The sequence below is a fragment of the Lactuca serriola genome, chromosome 7 (assembly GCF_051521515.1).
Source record: "Lactuca serriola cultivar US96UC23 chromosome 7, Lser_US96UC23_V15, whole genome shotgun sequence".
In the NCBI taxonomy this organism is placed as follows: Eukaryota; Viridiplantae; Streptophyta; class Magnoliopsida; order Asterales; family Asteraceae; genus Lactuca; species Lactuca serriola.
The window spans coordinates 49,550,987-49,565,908 of NC_136414.1; the positions used below are offsets into that span (position 1 = coordinate 49,550,987).

At 36.6% G+C, this 14,922-nt stretch overlaps 1 protein-coding gene across 1 annotated transcript; it reads left to right on the plus strand.

Moving 5' to 3' along the window:
* The first annotated feature begins 8,978 nt into the window (after positions 1–8,978).
* Positions 8,979–9,918, plus strand: LOC145065038 (chlorophyll a-b binding protein 16, chloroplastic). Its single transcript, XM_079012381.1, has one exon. It carries the CDS (start codon positions 9,051–9,053, stop codon positions 9,849–9,851), a length of 801 nt encoding a protein of 266 aa, XP_078868507.1. The 5' UTR covers positions 8,979–9,050; the 3' UTR covers positions 9,852–9,918.
* Positions 9,919–14,922: the final 5,004 nt, after the last annotated feature.

Below are 14,922 nucleotides of genomic sequence, written 5' to 3' on the forward strand. Positions count from 1 at the left end.
GCCCAGGTGTTAGTATTGTAACAAGATTGGCAACACATTTACTATTAGCTCATTTTGATGAGTTTGGGTACCGATGGTTAGTTAGCTCACTTTATTTGAAGCCAACACATTTACTTTTTAGCATGGTTAATTAGCTCATTTTGTTTGTTGCCAAAACATTTACTTTATGGTTTTTAGGAGCTTTTACATGTCAAACTTTTTTATACCATTTAAAACAACTTGCTCATTTTTATTCAAGTTGCATTGTAGACACTTTCACATAAAGAATAAAGAAGAAAAAAAAATTGTGCTACCCCTAGAGAAAATTTATGGTACCGCCCCTAGCTGGGACCGTTTTTTTCTTCTTAAAAATGCATATATTTTTTTTTTACTTTTTATAACTTTGTATTTGCACGAATGGTCCCTATGGTTTCGGGTGATTTGCACGTTTAGTCTCTAACTTATTTTTTTAACTCGAAAGGTCCCTATTGTTTGTTTTTGTTGCGCGTTTGTTTTTGTTGCGCAACAAAAACAAATTGTAGGGACCTTCCGAGTTAAAAAAATAAGTTAGGGACAACATGTGCAAATTACCCCAAACCATTGGGACCATTCATGTAATTTACTCATCATTTAAGTTGGATTAGCGTGACATCGCTAATTTCACGGCCTAAAAAGTCCAGTTTGTTTATAACTCTCATATGTTGACTTTATCAGCGTAGTATCACTTCAAGGGTTCACAATGAGTGATGTTCTTGTATTTCACAATCAAGGTCTGATCAAGATCTTAACAAGCACGTAGTCGTCTAACAACACACACATGTACAATATGGTACAAGATGGTAATACTTGCAACAACGACGATTGTTGAAACCAATATCATCCTTCACTCTTAGTTGGGATAATCAACTTGTCACTCTTCAATTGATCATCTTGACCACTTCGAAAGTATCTGGATACAGACGTACAACAAACATCTTTATACGTCTTCACATTCTCTCTATAACAGCCGAAATTTTTATGGCTTGTTAAACAAATACTAAACTTTTGGACTTCTTAGCTTGTTGTGGTGCTCGAACATCCAGCTACTCTTCATCCTTTGTTGGACCTTCAGTCTTAACCTTCGAGTTACAAAATCAACTATTTATTGGAGACTCCTTCTCCTCCTCAATTTGAGTCATAAACTCAACCAATGATAAGGTCTTTACCTTGGAGATCGCAACAAACTAAATGGCCACACTCTAATGACCTTCTATAGCATAATGCAACATACTAGACTCTTGTCTCTATAAGTCAAACACTAACATGGAAGAAACCTTCCTTCATTGTAGCATTTAAGGCCTTGAAGTCATCAGATAAAACTTGTTGATATGAACGGCTGCATGTTTTCAAAAAGGAATGGTCTTCACTTCCATGCATCTTTGGCCCGAACCGTTTTTTTATTTTTCGAGTAAGAAATGCACATTATAACTCTATAATTTTCATTTGCTTTTGTAAATCATTTAAGATGGATTAAAAGGGCCTAAGCCATATATAACCGGTTACTGAGGCCTAACTATGGACCGTTACACCTATTAATTAGTTTTACCAAGTTGGTTTTTAATGTTTAGATAGAAGTAAGGACCACTTAAATACCTACTTGATTCAGACCCGGTTTTTTAAAACGAGAATTATTTAGAAGCTGTATTTTTGGGGACTTTATGGTCCTCACTTCCAACTTTTTTCAGACCAAGTTCGTTCCTTTGGCTAGGATGTTGAAGCCATTATTACGGAGCTAAAGCAAGGCATCTCAGCGAACTCTTTTTGCTCAATAGCTAAATAAAGAGAAAGCAAACCATCCAAAGAGGAATGAAAGCTTCAAATCGTGTCCAAGCAAAGGAACTTACGCCGACTAGTCCTGATAAATGATGATTAAGACAAGATTTTGAAGGGGCGGTTACTAGTCGCATAGTGGTAGTTCTCACTTAAGCAACTCCTTAGTAGAGAACATCCCTCAGTTTGGATGTTGAAGCCATTATTACGGAGCTAAAGCAAGGCATCTCAGCGAACTCTTTTTGCTCAATAGCTAAATAAAGAGAAAGCAAACCATCCAAAGAGGAATGAAAGCTTCAAATCGTGTCCAAGCAAAGGAACTTACGCCGACTAGTCCTGATAAATGATGATTAAGACAAGATTTTGAAGGGGCGGTTACTAGTCGCATAGTGGTAGTTCTCACTTAAGCAACTCCTTAGTAGAGAACATCCCTCAGTTTGGATTTGTCGTAAAATTTGGACTAATAAAACGATAGTTCACTCGAAGATGGCGGCAAACGGCCTATTGTTGATTTACTTTTCCTTGCCTCACCGCCCTCTTATCTTTGCGGGCCCGAGGAGCTGCCAAAGGAACTGCCATAGTTTATCTCATATGTGGAACTTGACGCTCAAGTCTTGTTTCATTTCATTCATACAACTGACTTTGCCATAACATATAGCAAATACCCTACATCGAAACCTATCCTCATTAATTAGGGCACACACTACGAGGTGTGAAGCGATATCTACTAAACGAAATAACATTTACTATTAAGCCTCAACCAAACAAAGCCTCCACTCTTGCTTTTCGACTAGGTTTTCTGTCGTAGTCAATGATGCCCACTCTTCCACAAGTACCGGCGGAGGACTAGTAAACCACCTGGCTAGGAAAATGATGACAAAGATGTATTGCGGCCTCACGCATATGTAAATTCCATCGTTATAGTGCTCCTACCTTTCCTTTCAAGGTGAAGCAGTTGAGGTGAGCTTACTTGAAACAGGGGCGCGTCTGGAGGTACCAAAAATCTCAAACAGTAAATGCTATACACGAAAGCGTTGCTTTCACTGTAGTATTGGCACCCACCTGTCTGCCAAGAAGAGCCACTCGATCTGTAGTGTTTGAACATAGGCTCAAACATTATTTGAATGGTCCTAGCTATGCCATGCGTTCGATAAAAAAAATCTGGAAAGGAAAGCAGCAGGGATGTCAAAAAGAGAGCATTTTATAACACCCTGTTTCGAGTGGTTCCATAGTTCAGGTCTATGACCTGAAGATCAATTATCATAAGGATTTGAGCCTTATGGAACGAGAGGTTTAGACCCATTTTGATGTGGGTAATGTAGATTATGTGATCCAAGAGTTTGGTTTACGCTTTGGAGCCTAAGGGTAAAATGGGTAAAGTAATGTTTCAGACTTCTTTTATGAATTAAGAGTTTTATTTCGATGTGCTTTAAGTTAAAAGTAATTAGATAGGGTTGTAGAGCTCCTCAACTCAATTCCACGGATATAAAGATTATAAAAATTAGAGTTGAAACGAAGAAGTTATGACCGTTTGAAGTCAGTACGGTTTTGGGTTAGCCGCATACGTTAGGCGTATGTGGAAGTATGATGGGCGTACTAGGGTATCCCTGAGTATGTTGGGCTTGCGCGATCAGCGCCCAAACCCTATTTTCGTGGTTTGAGCCCTATTTAAGCTCCTTAACTTCCACAAACCCATTCCATTTTCAGTCTCCACTTGTCCAACACCCTCCCTTGAAACCCTAACCCTAGTTTGAGACTTGTGAGCAAAAAGAAGGTGTTTTTAAGTGTTTTGGAGTGTTCTTGGTACATCTTGGACAAGAAGGAGCTCATTGGAGAAGTGTTGGCTGTTGGAGCTTATAGATCCAGAGTTTGTTCACCTAGATCTTTCTTCTAGAGGTATAAAGCTTGAATTTTGATGATGTATTTGTTAGATCTAGCTAGTTTTGGGTGTTATGAGGTTTTGATCACTTTAGTGCATAAACTTTAGATCTCAAAAGTTTGTGACCTTGTTATGGATAAATTTGGAAACTTTATCCATCTAAACATCATATTGATTCAGATATGAAGCTTGGAGGCTTGGATTTAATGGATTATGTTGAAAAAGATGCACTTGTGTTCCATTGGAGACTTAAAGACTAGATCTTGGTTGTTTGGACCATTCTAATGGATAAATTTGGAAACTTTATCCATAATGGAGTTATTAGTAACCATAAAAAAATATGATCTTGGACCTCCTATCCCCTCCATACAAGAGTTAAGATGTCTTAATGGATAAATAAGTTAGGGTTTTAGCTTTTGGACCTTTTCTAATCATGGAAAGTAATAAAGGTGGAAACTTTATGACTTAAGTCGATGATTTGAGATTAGATCTGAGTTTGGACATTTTGGTCTCAAGCATTAAGTCCTAAAATGAGAAATGGTCACCAAGGGGGTACGTTGGGCGTACATATGTGTACGCTCTGCGTAATACATGTCTTCCCAATTTCATGTTGTCGCGAGTTGTACCTTAAGCATCAACGAGCATTATGTGGGGCATACGCGTTTGGTATGTAGGGCATACTCGCAAGGTTCTCTTTCGGGCCTGTTGGGCCTTGGGTCTTTTGGAAGTTGGGTCATGAGTTGTTGGGTCAGATATAAGATGGGTAAAATGTTATTTTACCCATGGTAATGATAGAGAATGAAATGGACCTTGGATTATAGGCAATTATCTTAATTATTTACTAGGTATAATTTGGTTGTGTTCAGTGTAAGGAACCCAGTAGCAGCAGCACATCTGTTTCAGTTATCTCGACTTTAATTAGTTCTTCCGGTGTTTTCCGGGTCGAAGGCACCAATGTCGGACCATAGATTATTGTTATTTGTATGCTAGTTGTCTGTGTGACTCTTGCATGTGTTGTATGTATGTCGAGCGGGGTCCGATGCCAGGCGAGGCCTGATGAGTGTATTGGGCGGGGCCCATCGCATGTTACTGATAGATCTGTACCGGGCGGGGCCCGATGGATGTATATATGTATGCTATGTGGTATTTTGGGGAACTCACTAAGCTTTGTGCTTATAGTTTATGGTTAAGACTTTTGGTTCGAAAGGGAAAGGTGCGGCTTGATCGTAGCGCATCTACCCATGTTTCCGCACTTTGTGACTTTAGGATTGTACTTTGATAATTATTTTTACTTTGATATGCTTTTGTATGATTGAAAAGGATAACTGGTGTTTAAGGTTGAATTAAAAATGAAATGTTTACCTTATAATTTTTGGGATGTTACAACTTTCTTGCACTGAAAAAAAAATATCTAAGAGAAGAGTGTCTTCTCTTAGATTTCTTCCTCAACGATTCCAACAGAGATCGGATCCGAATAAAAAAAAATAGGTGTCGCGATCTTCCAAATCAATAAATTGGAAAGTGCCAAACATTAGGAACTACCTTGGGAAGAGTTGGGGGGAAACATAGCATGTCACAAGAGCGAGGTGAGGTTTGGAACTCTACTGTGAGAGGGATGCCTCGCGAGCCGCGCTTTTAGAGATCGATTTTGGATGAACCCAAGGGGGTGCTTTACGCTAAGGAGAAGATATCGTCTTGTAATTACGGAGTTGTCTGTGATGAACGCTTTCCTTGTGCTAATTCCAGTTTTGAACTACCGCTGATTTGTTTCATAGTTTTCAACTGTGGGGAAACAGATCTAGAATCTATTGCTCCTCTTTTAATAAACTTGCTTGCTATCCCAGATCATCCGCGTAGGCGAAGCTGTGGCGACTCTTGGAGTAGACAGCTGTGTCGCATTCATTATTTTCGAATAAGCATCGACGATAGTTCAACGGACTACTTTTTCGATATCTGTCACATGAAGACAAACCAAATTAGCACTTCTCAGATCAGGCAAGGCCTCCCTAGTGGAGCTGGGCGTTGGGCGCCTGGCTTGCTAATGCTTCTAGGCCCACATTCGGAGATAGACCAAGAACCTCTTATGGTATTTTTCGAGGGGTGAAAGGTGCATGTGGGGTTTTCGTATACGACTTAATAGTTTTTCCTAATGGTGATAACACCATGTTGTTTGCGTTGTAAATGCGGACAATTTAAGTAGCCTAGTCAGGGATTTTTATGACTAACAACCAAATGGAACTCATTGTTGGTTATCTTCTACTCCGAATTGTGCTATCCATTATCCATGCAATATTATAATATTAGTAGGTCTTGGGTCTAGGAAATGCGAACAGACAAGCAAGCCGAACCACCATAAAGGAGAGACAAGAAAATATCTTTGATTACGAATAAAAGGAACAATCTAAAATAGACAGAGATCTATCTAATTTCGGGTATGTGTGACCCATTAGTGATCGAGTTGGAGAGCATATGAGATTTATCCATCGGGTTTACTATGTGCTTTTTAAATATTTTATATATCGATTTTTATTTCGTTTGTTCTTTTATAATTATTAAGGTCTTCAACTTGTAAATTTATAAGAATAAATATAAAGACAACATTTATTGTAATTTCATAATTTGTATAGTTTTATGGACTAATAATACAATTTTTGCACTTACATATGATTTCCAAAAATAATCTTCAAATATAGTTTACAAATCTGTAATATAGTTTTAAAAATAAATTATATATATATATATATATATATATATATATATATATATATATATATATATATATATATAATGATCATAAATTTTGTTGTCAATATTTTCTTGACATATGGCCTCAACATTGCACAAACAAACCTTGTATATATTGTACTTTTATATTTTACTGAAAAAATGTTTATTAACATGTTACGAATCGCAATATCATTCTACCATTTATCTAAAGTTTTCTTCGTTAAAACGTATAGACTTTGCATAATGGAGAAGATTACTAATATGAACAAAAGGATGACACTAAAATTCTCTCAAGTTTCTATATGTAATAACTTACAACAACATGCCCTAAGATTTCTCTATGGCGTATTCACCATGTACTTGTGGTCTAATATTGTTTATGTATCATTATTCTCCCTAATAAATAAAGATCTTTTTGTCACACGTCACATTTTTATTTATTTTGTCACATGTAATTTTTTTGTTATTTAAATTAATTTTTATTCCACATGTCATTTTATGGTTTTTTCATTTTATTAAATTGTAGATAATATTTATATTCAATACTAAATGCATATAAATTTTATTAATGAACTTTTCTTCTAATTTCAAAATTTACCAAATTAAAGATTCATTAAATTTATTTATTTATTTATCTAAATTACTTGTTTAAATTTAAAAGCGAAAAAAAAAACATTTTACTTTTTATAATTAAAACTTTATCATTTTTCTTATAAAGATCATACTTTTCAAATGTTTAGAATTTTATATTTAGTTTTTTTTTTTAAATAAACTCATGTAATACATGAGTCTCACACCTAGTGATAGAATCTTTAAACTACAAATGTGTTGGTGTTGGCATTGATCTACTCCTTGTGGTTAGTCACCGTTACATGTGTTCGCACAAGGGATTATTTTTTTGTGTCAATTTACACCCCTCCCCTCTACACAGCTGTACATGTCCGTCTATAAATATTTATAATATCATTTAGTTGAATCATTCAATCTACACCTAAGGAGGCATAATTGTCAACATGATATGTCACCCTCCTAACCCATCTATCCCATCCTAATGGGATCTCAGTGATTTTGTTGATGTTTCGTTTACCTATAAAGGTATATACATTGAAAGAACATTTATGGTATAATTAGCCATATGTATGATCAGCTATCTTAGTTATGGCTAGAGATTGAAGATAAATAGTTCTTTGTATTGTATTTGTCCCTTTTAACACAATTTTTGCATTAGATTTTCCCAAACCTTCCCTATCACCATGGTAGTAATTGAAGGTACGATCAAATGTTTCGTTGCACGCCTTCCCATTTTCATTAACAACCATTCTTGTATAAAAATTCATCTTTTATCTTTATTGGTGCAATGTAAAACCTACAATAGCAACATATTTATATTGTTTTTAAAAACAATATCATGATACTTACAATTTATTACCAATAATAACAACATACCTAAACTTTTTACATATAATGATGATATATAAAACCAATAAAGTGCATTTCCACATTTGTATTGAAATCCACATATGTTGCTATTATGGATATGAAATATAAACCAATAGTTATTATGGATAAAATATAAAATACGTTGATATTAATATATAGAAATTCATGTAACTACGTTTTTATCATGGATAATGAACTAAATATAAGTAACTTTCTGTTATGGGTAAAAGTTTTAAGTAAAATGTTATTATGGACATTAGATAAAGTAATTTGATGATATATTTAAATAAATGTATGTTGATGTCATGAACGAATAAATATATAAGGTACATGTCATTCTTGAAAAAAAAAAACAGAAAATATAATGCCACGATGTATATAATTCAGATTTAGAATCAAGGAATTATGATTAATCGAACTAGAAAGTTAATATATGATGGAATTTGTTGAGAAATGCAAGAATGATGACAAAACGCACTAAAAATTAAATATGATTACGTGAATGTGTCATATATGTTCAAGGCGAGCTACCACACAAGTATTCTTATATAATCTTTCCTCCCTTAAAATTCCATATAATCAAATAGACATGGTTAAGTTATCAGCACTAAATTTTCCAGTTGTTAACACTCGATACACAAGAATAATGCTAGAGTTTATTTATGTTTCATGTGTGCAATGTATGTTAGTATCCATAGATCATGATTAATAAACTCATCTGAATTCAAAATGAATATTGTTATATGATGGATTCCACTTTTAGTTTTTGCAAATAAATAAGGATCCACTAACTAATTTCAGATCACCAGGTCAAATCTATAGGTAAATATGAAATTTGATTGGATATCAAATTTTATCCTAAACCCAATTATAAATATACTTGTTACTAAAAATGATGTATACGTAGAGCGGGCACTGAGTAAGGTTTGTTTGACGTACATGAGTTTAAGTGTTTTTTAAACATTTGGGATAGGAAATCTTGGAATGAAATTAAATGTACAGCTGTCGATTTTTAGTTGGTGTTCTAAATTGATGTAGTTCATATGGATCAAATATATCAGCCTCGAATCAAAAACAAACTAAATATCCGGAAGATAAAACAGTACCCGACAAAATGCACCATCCTATTTATAGCACTTGTGAAGAACCATATGACTTAAGCAGTCAGCCCCCAACTTTCTAAATATTTTTAGTTTCTAATTTAAGAAAACTTACAATGGCTGCTTCCACCATGGCTCTCTCCTCTCCTTTCGCAGGCCAAGCAGTGAAAACAAGTCCCTCAAGTTCTGAGCTTTTCGGAAATGGACGGGTTTCCATGAGGAAGACTGCAGCTGCCAAGAAGGCTGCGCCATCAGGAAGTCCATGGTACGGCCCTGACCGTGTCAAGTACCTAGGCCCATTCTCCGGCGAGGCTCCATCATACCTGACCGGTGAATTCCCAGGTGACTACGGCTGGGACACCGCCGGACTTTCTGCTGATCCAGAGACATTTTCCAAGAACCGTGAGCTTGAGGTCATCCACTGCAGATGGGCAATGCTTGGAGCTCTTGGCTGCGTCTTCCCTGAGCTCTTGGCCCGTAATGGTGTGAAGTTCGGTGAGGCTGTATGGTTCAAGGCTGGATCCCAGATCTTCAGTGAAGGTGGGCTTGATTACTTGGGAAACCCTAGTTTGGTCCATGCTCAGAGCATCTTGGCTATCTGGGCCACCCAAGTCATCTTGATGGGTGCGGTTGAGGGCTACAGAATTGCCGGTGGACCATTGGGTGAGGTTGTTGACCCACTTTACCCTGGTGGTAGCTTCGACCCATTGGGCCTTGCAGATGATCCAGAGGCTTTTGCTGAGTTGAAGGTGAAGGAGATCAAGAATGGGAGACTGGCTATGTTCTCCATGTTTGGGTTCTTTGTTCAAGCCATTGTCACAGGAAAGGGGCCGTTGGAGAACTTGGCTGACCACCTTGCTGACCCTGTTGCAAATAACGCCTGGTCTTATGCTACAAACTTTGTCCCCGGAAAGTGAATGTACTAAATAAGGGTTTTGATGTAAAATGATTTGTGAATTAATATATAGCTATTTTTGGACTGCATATCTTAAAATGATTTCTAATCATAGAATAACATGTAGTAGTTAATAGTTATAATTGTCATGTGCTTTTGTCCCTACGTATATTATGTATATGCCCCAACGGTTGAAGTAGATGTGCACCAAAGAAAATACTGCTTTCGGTTATGAAAATCCTAACCAGCTATGAACACTCGTCCAAGGATTTTAAAATCCAACCTGTTGAGGTCTCTTTTTCGTACCTCGTTTTTAAACATTCATTTTAAATTGGTTAGATAGGTTTGATCATCCGTAATAAAAATAATATATGTTAGAAAGTTGGCTAGATAGGCTTGGGCCATATAACTTCTTACAATGACCTGTTTATGGGTCATATCACATCGATTACTGATTTTCTTTACTAACTCACTTATATGTAGATATAAGAGTTTGGTTTGTTTGGACCTGGACGGGTAAATGTTGGATATAAAATCACCTATATGTAGATGTGTACGCGGTATTGGACTATTGAGGCTTCTTTACTATACCATCGTAGCATTTAATGTATTAAACTTGAATTCGTTAGATAAAACTTGTTGATTTGAACGGGTTGCTCGTTTTCAAGTAGGAATGGTATTCACTTCAGCGCATCTTTGGTCGGGACCAGGGGCGGAACGAGTTAGTTCGCAGGCTACCCCTCAAAAATTCCGGAGAAGAAGGTAAGAGAAGGCCGATGAATCGTATTTTAGTCGTATGTATGCCAACGTGCTCCTCCTCAAATGAATTATGCAACTCAAGATCACACATAAATCCTAATCCCTTGTTTGGTATGTGGTAATAAAATGATTAAAATCAGGAAAGGACTACCGTATTCAAAAGGAATGAAAATTTGGATGTTTGGTTGGTGGCTAGAAAGGAAACTTGTATTTTTGATGTAATATCATTCCCTCTAAATATGTCTTTTTTACTCCTGCTAACCCCATGTTTACATTCCATTCGTTTCCTGTTTTCCCCTTTCATTGGCTCCTTGAATTGTTCGAAATCCGCAGATCAGAAAAATCGCAACATAATCAACTTTTTAAAATAGATTGACAATGATTTCAGTAATTTCAATAAAACCAATCGTGTTTTAGCTTTCAGGCGTGTCATTGAATCGATTCCCATATTAGAAGCAATAAATTTTTTTGAATCAATTTCAACAGCAGAAGAAATTCGACGAGTTCATCATTCTTGTACTTGGAGTTTTTAAAAACAATGTGAATTGTATATGTGAAAGGTATGTAATTCTCTTCACAATTTCTTAGTCATTTGATTTCAAACTCCTGATTTTAAGTTCATATGCACAAGTTGACTTTCTTGAACAAGTCTTTGCACATTAAGTGTTTGCTGAAATGTCTAAATGATATAGTCTTATGTCTGTGAGAGTAAAAAGTGTATGTCCAATCCAGTAAAGAACAAGACTTGTTTATATTACTAGCATAATGATCCAAAACAACAATCTTTGCAGTTTCTTTTTAAAGGTTAGCATTCCTTTGCCCAGGTGTTAGTATTGTAACAAGATTGGCAACACATTTACTATTAGCTCATTTTGATGAGTTTGGGTACCGATGGTTAGTTAGCTCACTTTATTTGAAGCCAACACATTTACTTTTTAGCATGGTTAATTAGCTCATTTTGTTTGTTGCCAAAACATTTACTTTATGGTTTTTAGGAGCTTTTACATGTCAAACTTTTTTATACCATTTAAAACAACTTGCTCATTTTTATTCAAGTTGCATTGTAGACACTTTCACATAAAGAATAAAGAAGAAAAAAAAATTGTGCTACCCCTAGAGAAAATTTATGGTACCGCCCCTAGCTGGGACCGTTTTTTTCTTCTTAAAAATGCATATATTTTTTTTTTACTTTTTATAACTTTGTATTTGCACGAATGGTCCCTATGGTTTCGGGTGATTTGCACGTTTAGTCTCTAACTTATTTTTTTAACTCGAAAGGTCCCTATTGTTTGTTTTTGTTGCGCGTTTGTTTTTGTTGCGCAACAAAAACAAATTGTAGGGACCTTCCGAGTTAAAAAAATAAGTTAGGGACAACATGTGCAAATTACCCCAAACCATTGGGACCATTCATGTAATTTACTCATCATTTAAGTTGGATTAGCGTGACATCGCTAATTTCACGGCCTAAAAAGTCCAGTTTGTTTATAACTCTCATATGTTGACTTTATCAGCGTAGTATCACTTCAAGGGTTCACAATGAGTGATGTTCTTGTATTTCACAATCAAGGTCTGATCAAGATCTTAACAAGCACGTAGTCGTCTAACAACACACACATGTACAATATGGTACAAGATGGTAATACTTGCAACAACGACGATTGTTGAAACCAATATCATCCTTCACTCTTAGTTGGGATAATCAACTTGTCACTCTTCAATTGATCATCTTGACCACTTCGAAAGTATCTGGATACAGACGTACAACAAACATCTTTATACGTCTTCACATTCTCTCTATAACAGCCGAAATTTTTATGGCTTGTTAAACAAATACTAAACTTTTGGACTTCTTAGCTTGTTGTGGTGCTCGAACATCCAGCTACTCTTCATCCTTTGTTGGACCTTCAGTCTTAACCTTCGAGTTACAAAATCAACTATTTATTGGAGACTCCTTCTCCTCCTCAATTTGAGTCATAAACTCAACCAATGATAAGGTCTTTACCTTGGAGATCGCAACAAACTAAATGGCCACACTCTAATGACCTTCTATAGCATAATGCAACATACTAGACTCTTGTCTCTATAAGTCAAACACTAACATGGAAGAAACCTTCCTTCATTGTAGCATTTAAGGCCTTGAAGTCATCAGATAAAACTTGTTGATATGAACGGCTGCATGTTTTCAAAAAGGAATGGTCTTCACTTCCATGCATCTTTGGCCCGAACCGTTTTTTTATTTTTCGAGTAAGAAATGCACATTATAACTCTATAATTTTCATTTGCTTTTGTAAATCATTTAAGATGGATTAAAAGGGCCTAAGCCATATATAACCGGTTACTGAGGCCTAACTATGGACCGTTACACCTATTAATTAGTTTTACCAAGTTGGTTTTTAATGTTTAGATAGAAGTAAGGACCACTTAAATACCTACTTGATTCAGACCCGGTTTTTTAAAACGAGAATTATTTAGAAGCTGTATTTTTGGGGACTTTATGGTCCTCACTTCCAACTTTTTTCAGACCAAGTTCGTTCCTTTGGCTAGGATGTTGAAGCCATTATTACGGAGCTAAAGCAAGGCATCTCAGCGAACTCTTTTTGCTCAATAGCTAAATAAAGAGAAAGCAAACCATCCAAAGAGGAATGAAAGCTTCAAATCGTGTCCAAGCAAAGGAACTTACGCCGACTAGTCCTGATAAATGATGATTAAGACAAGATTTTGAAGGGGCGGTTACTAGTCGCATAGTGGTAGTTCTCACTTAAGCAACTCCTTAGTAGAGAACATCCCTCAGTTTGGATTTGTCGTAAAATTTGGACTAATAAAACGATAGTTCACTCGAAGATGGCGGCAAACGGCCTATTGTTGATTTACTTTTCCTTGCCTCACCGCCCTCTTATCTTTGCGGGCCCGAGGAGCTGCCAAAGGAACTGCCATAGTTTATCTCATATGTGGAACTTGACGCTCAAGTCTTGTTTCATTTCATTCATACAACTGACTTTGCCATAACATATAGCAAATACCCTACATCGAAACCTATCCTCATTAATTAGGGCACACACTACGAGGTGTGAAGCGATATCTACTAAACGAAATAACATTTACTATTAAGCCTCAACCAAACAAAGCCTCCACTCTTGCTTTTCGACTAGGTTTTCTGTCGTAGTCAATGATGCCCACTCTTCCACAAGTACCGGCGGAGGACTAGTAAACCACCTGGCTAGGAAAATGATGACAAAGATGTATTGCGGCCTCACGCATATGTAAATTCCATCGTTATAGTGCTCCTACCTTTCCTTTCAAGGTGAAGCAGTTGAGGTGAGCTTACTTGAAACAGGGGCGCGTCTGGAGGTACCAAAAATCTCAAACAGTAAATGCTATACACGAAAGCGTTGCTTTCACTGTAGTATTGGCACCCACCTGTCTGCCAAGAAGAGCCACTCGATCTGTAGTGTTTGAACATAGGCTCAAACATTATTTGAATGGTCCTAGCTATGCCATGCGTTCGATAAAAAAAATCTGGAAAGGAAAGCAGCAGGGATGTCAAAAAGAGAGCATTTTATAACACCCTGTTTCGAGTGGTTCCATAGTTCAGGTCTATGACCTGAAGATCAATTATCATAAGGATTTGAGCCTTATGGAACGAGAGGTTTAGACCCATTTTGATGTGGGTAATGTAGATTATGTGATCCAAGAGTTTGGTTTACGCTTTGGAGCCTAAGGGTAAAATGGGTAAAGTAATGTTTCAGACTTCTTTTATGAATTAAGAGTTTTATTTCGATGTGCTTTAAGTTAAAAGTAATTAGATAGGGTTGTAGAGCTCCTCAACTCAATTCCACGGATATAAAGATTATAAAAATTAGAGTTGAAACGAAGAAGTTATGACCGTTTGAAGTCAGTACGGTTTTGGGTTAGCCGCATACGTTAGGCGTATGTGGAAGTATGATGGGCGTACTAGGGTATCCCTGAGTATGTTGGGCTTGCGCGATCAGCGCCCAAACCCTATTTTCGTGGTTTGAGCCCTATTTAAGCTCCTTAACTTCCACAAACCCATTCCATTTTCAGTCTCCACTTGTCCAACACCCTCCCTTGAAACCCTAACCCTAGTTTGAGACTTGTGAGCAAAAAGAAGGTGTTTTTAAGTGTTTTGGAGTGTTCTTGGTACATCTTGGACAAGAAGGAGCTCATTGGAGAAGTGTTGGCTGTTGGAGCTTATAGATCCAGAGTTTGTTCACCTAGATCTTTCTTCTAGAGGTATAAAGCTTGAATTTTGATGATGTATTTGTTAGATCTAGCTAGTTTTGGGTGTTATGAGGTTTTGATCACTTTAGTGCATA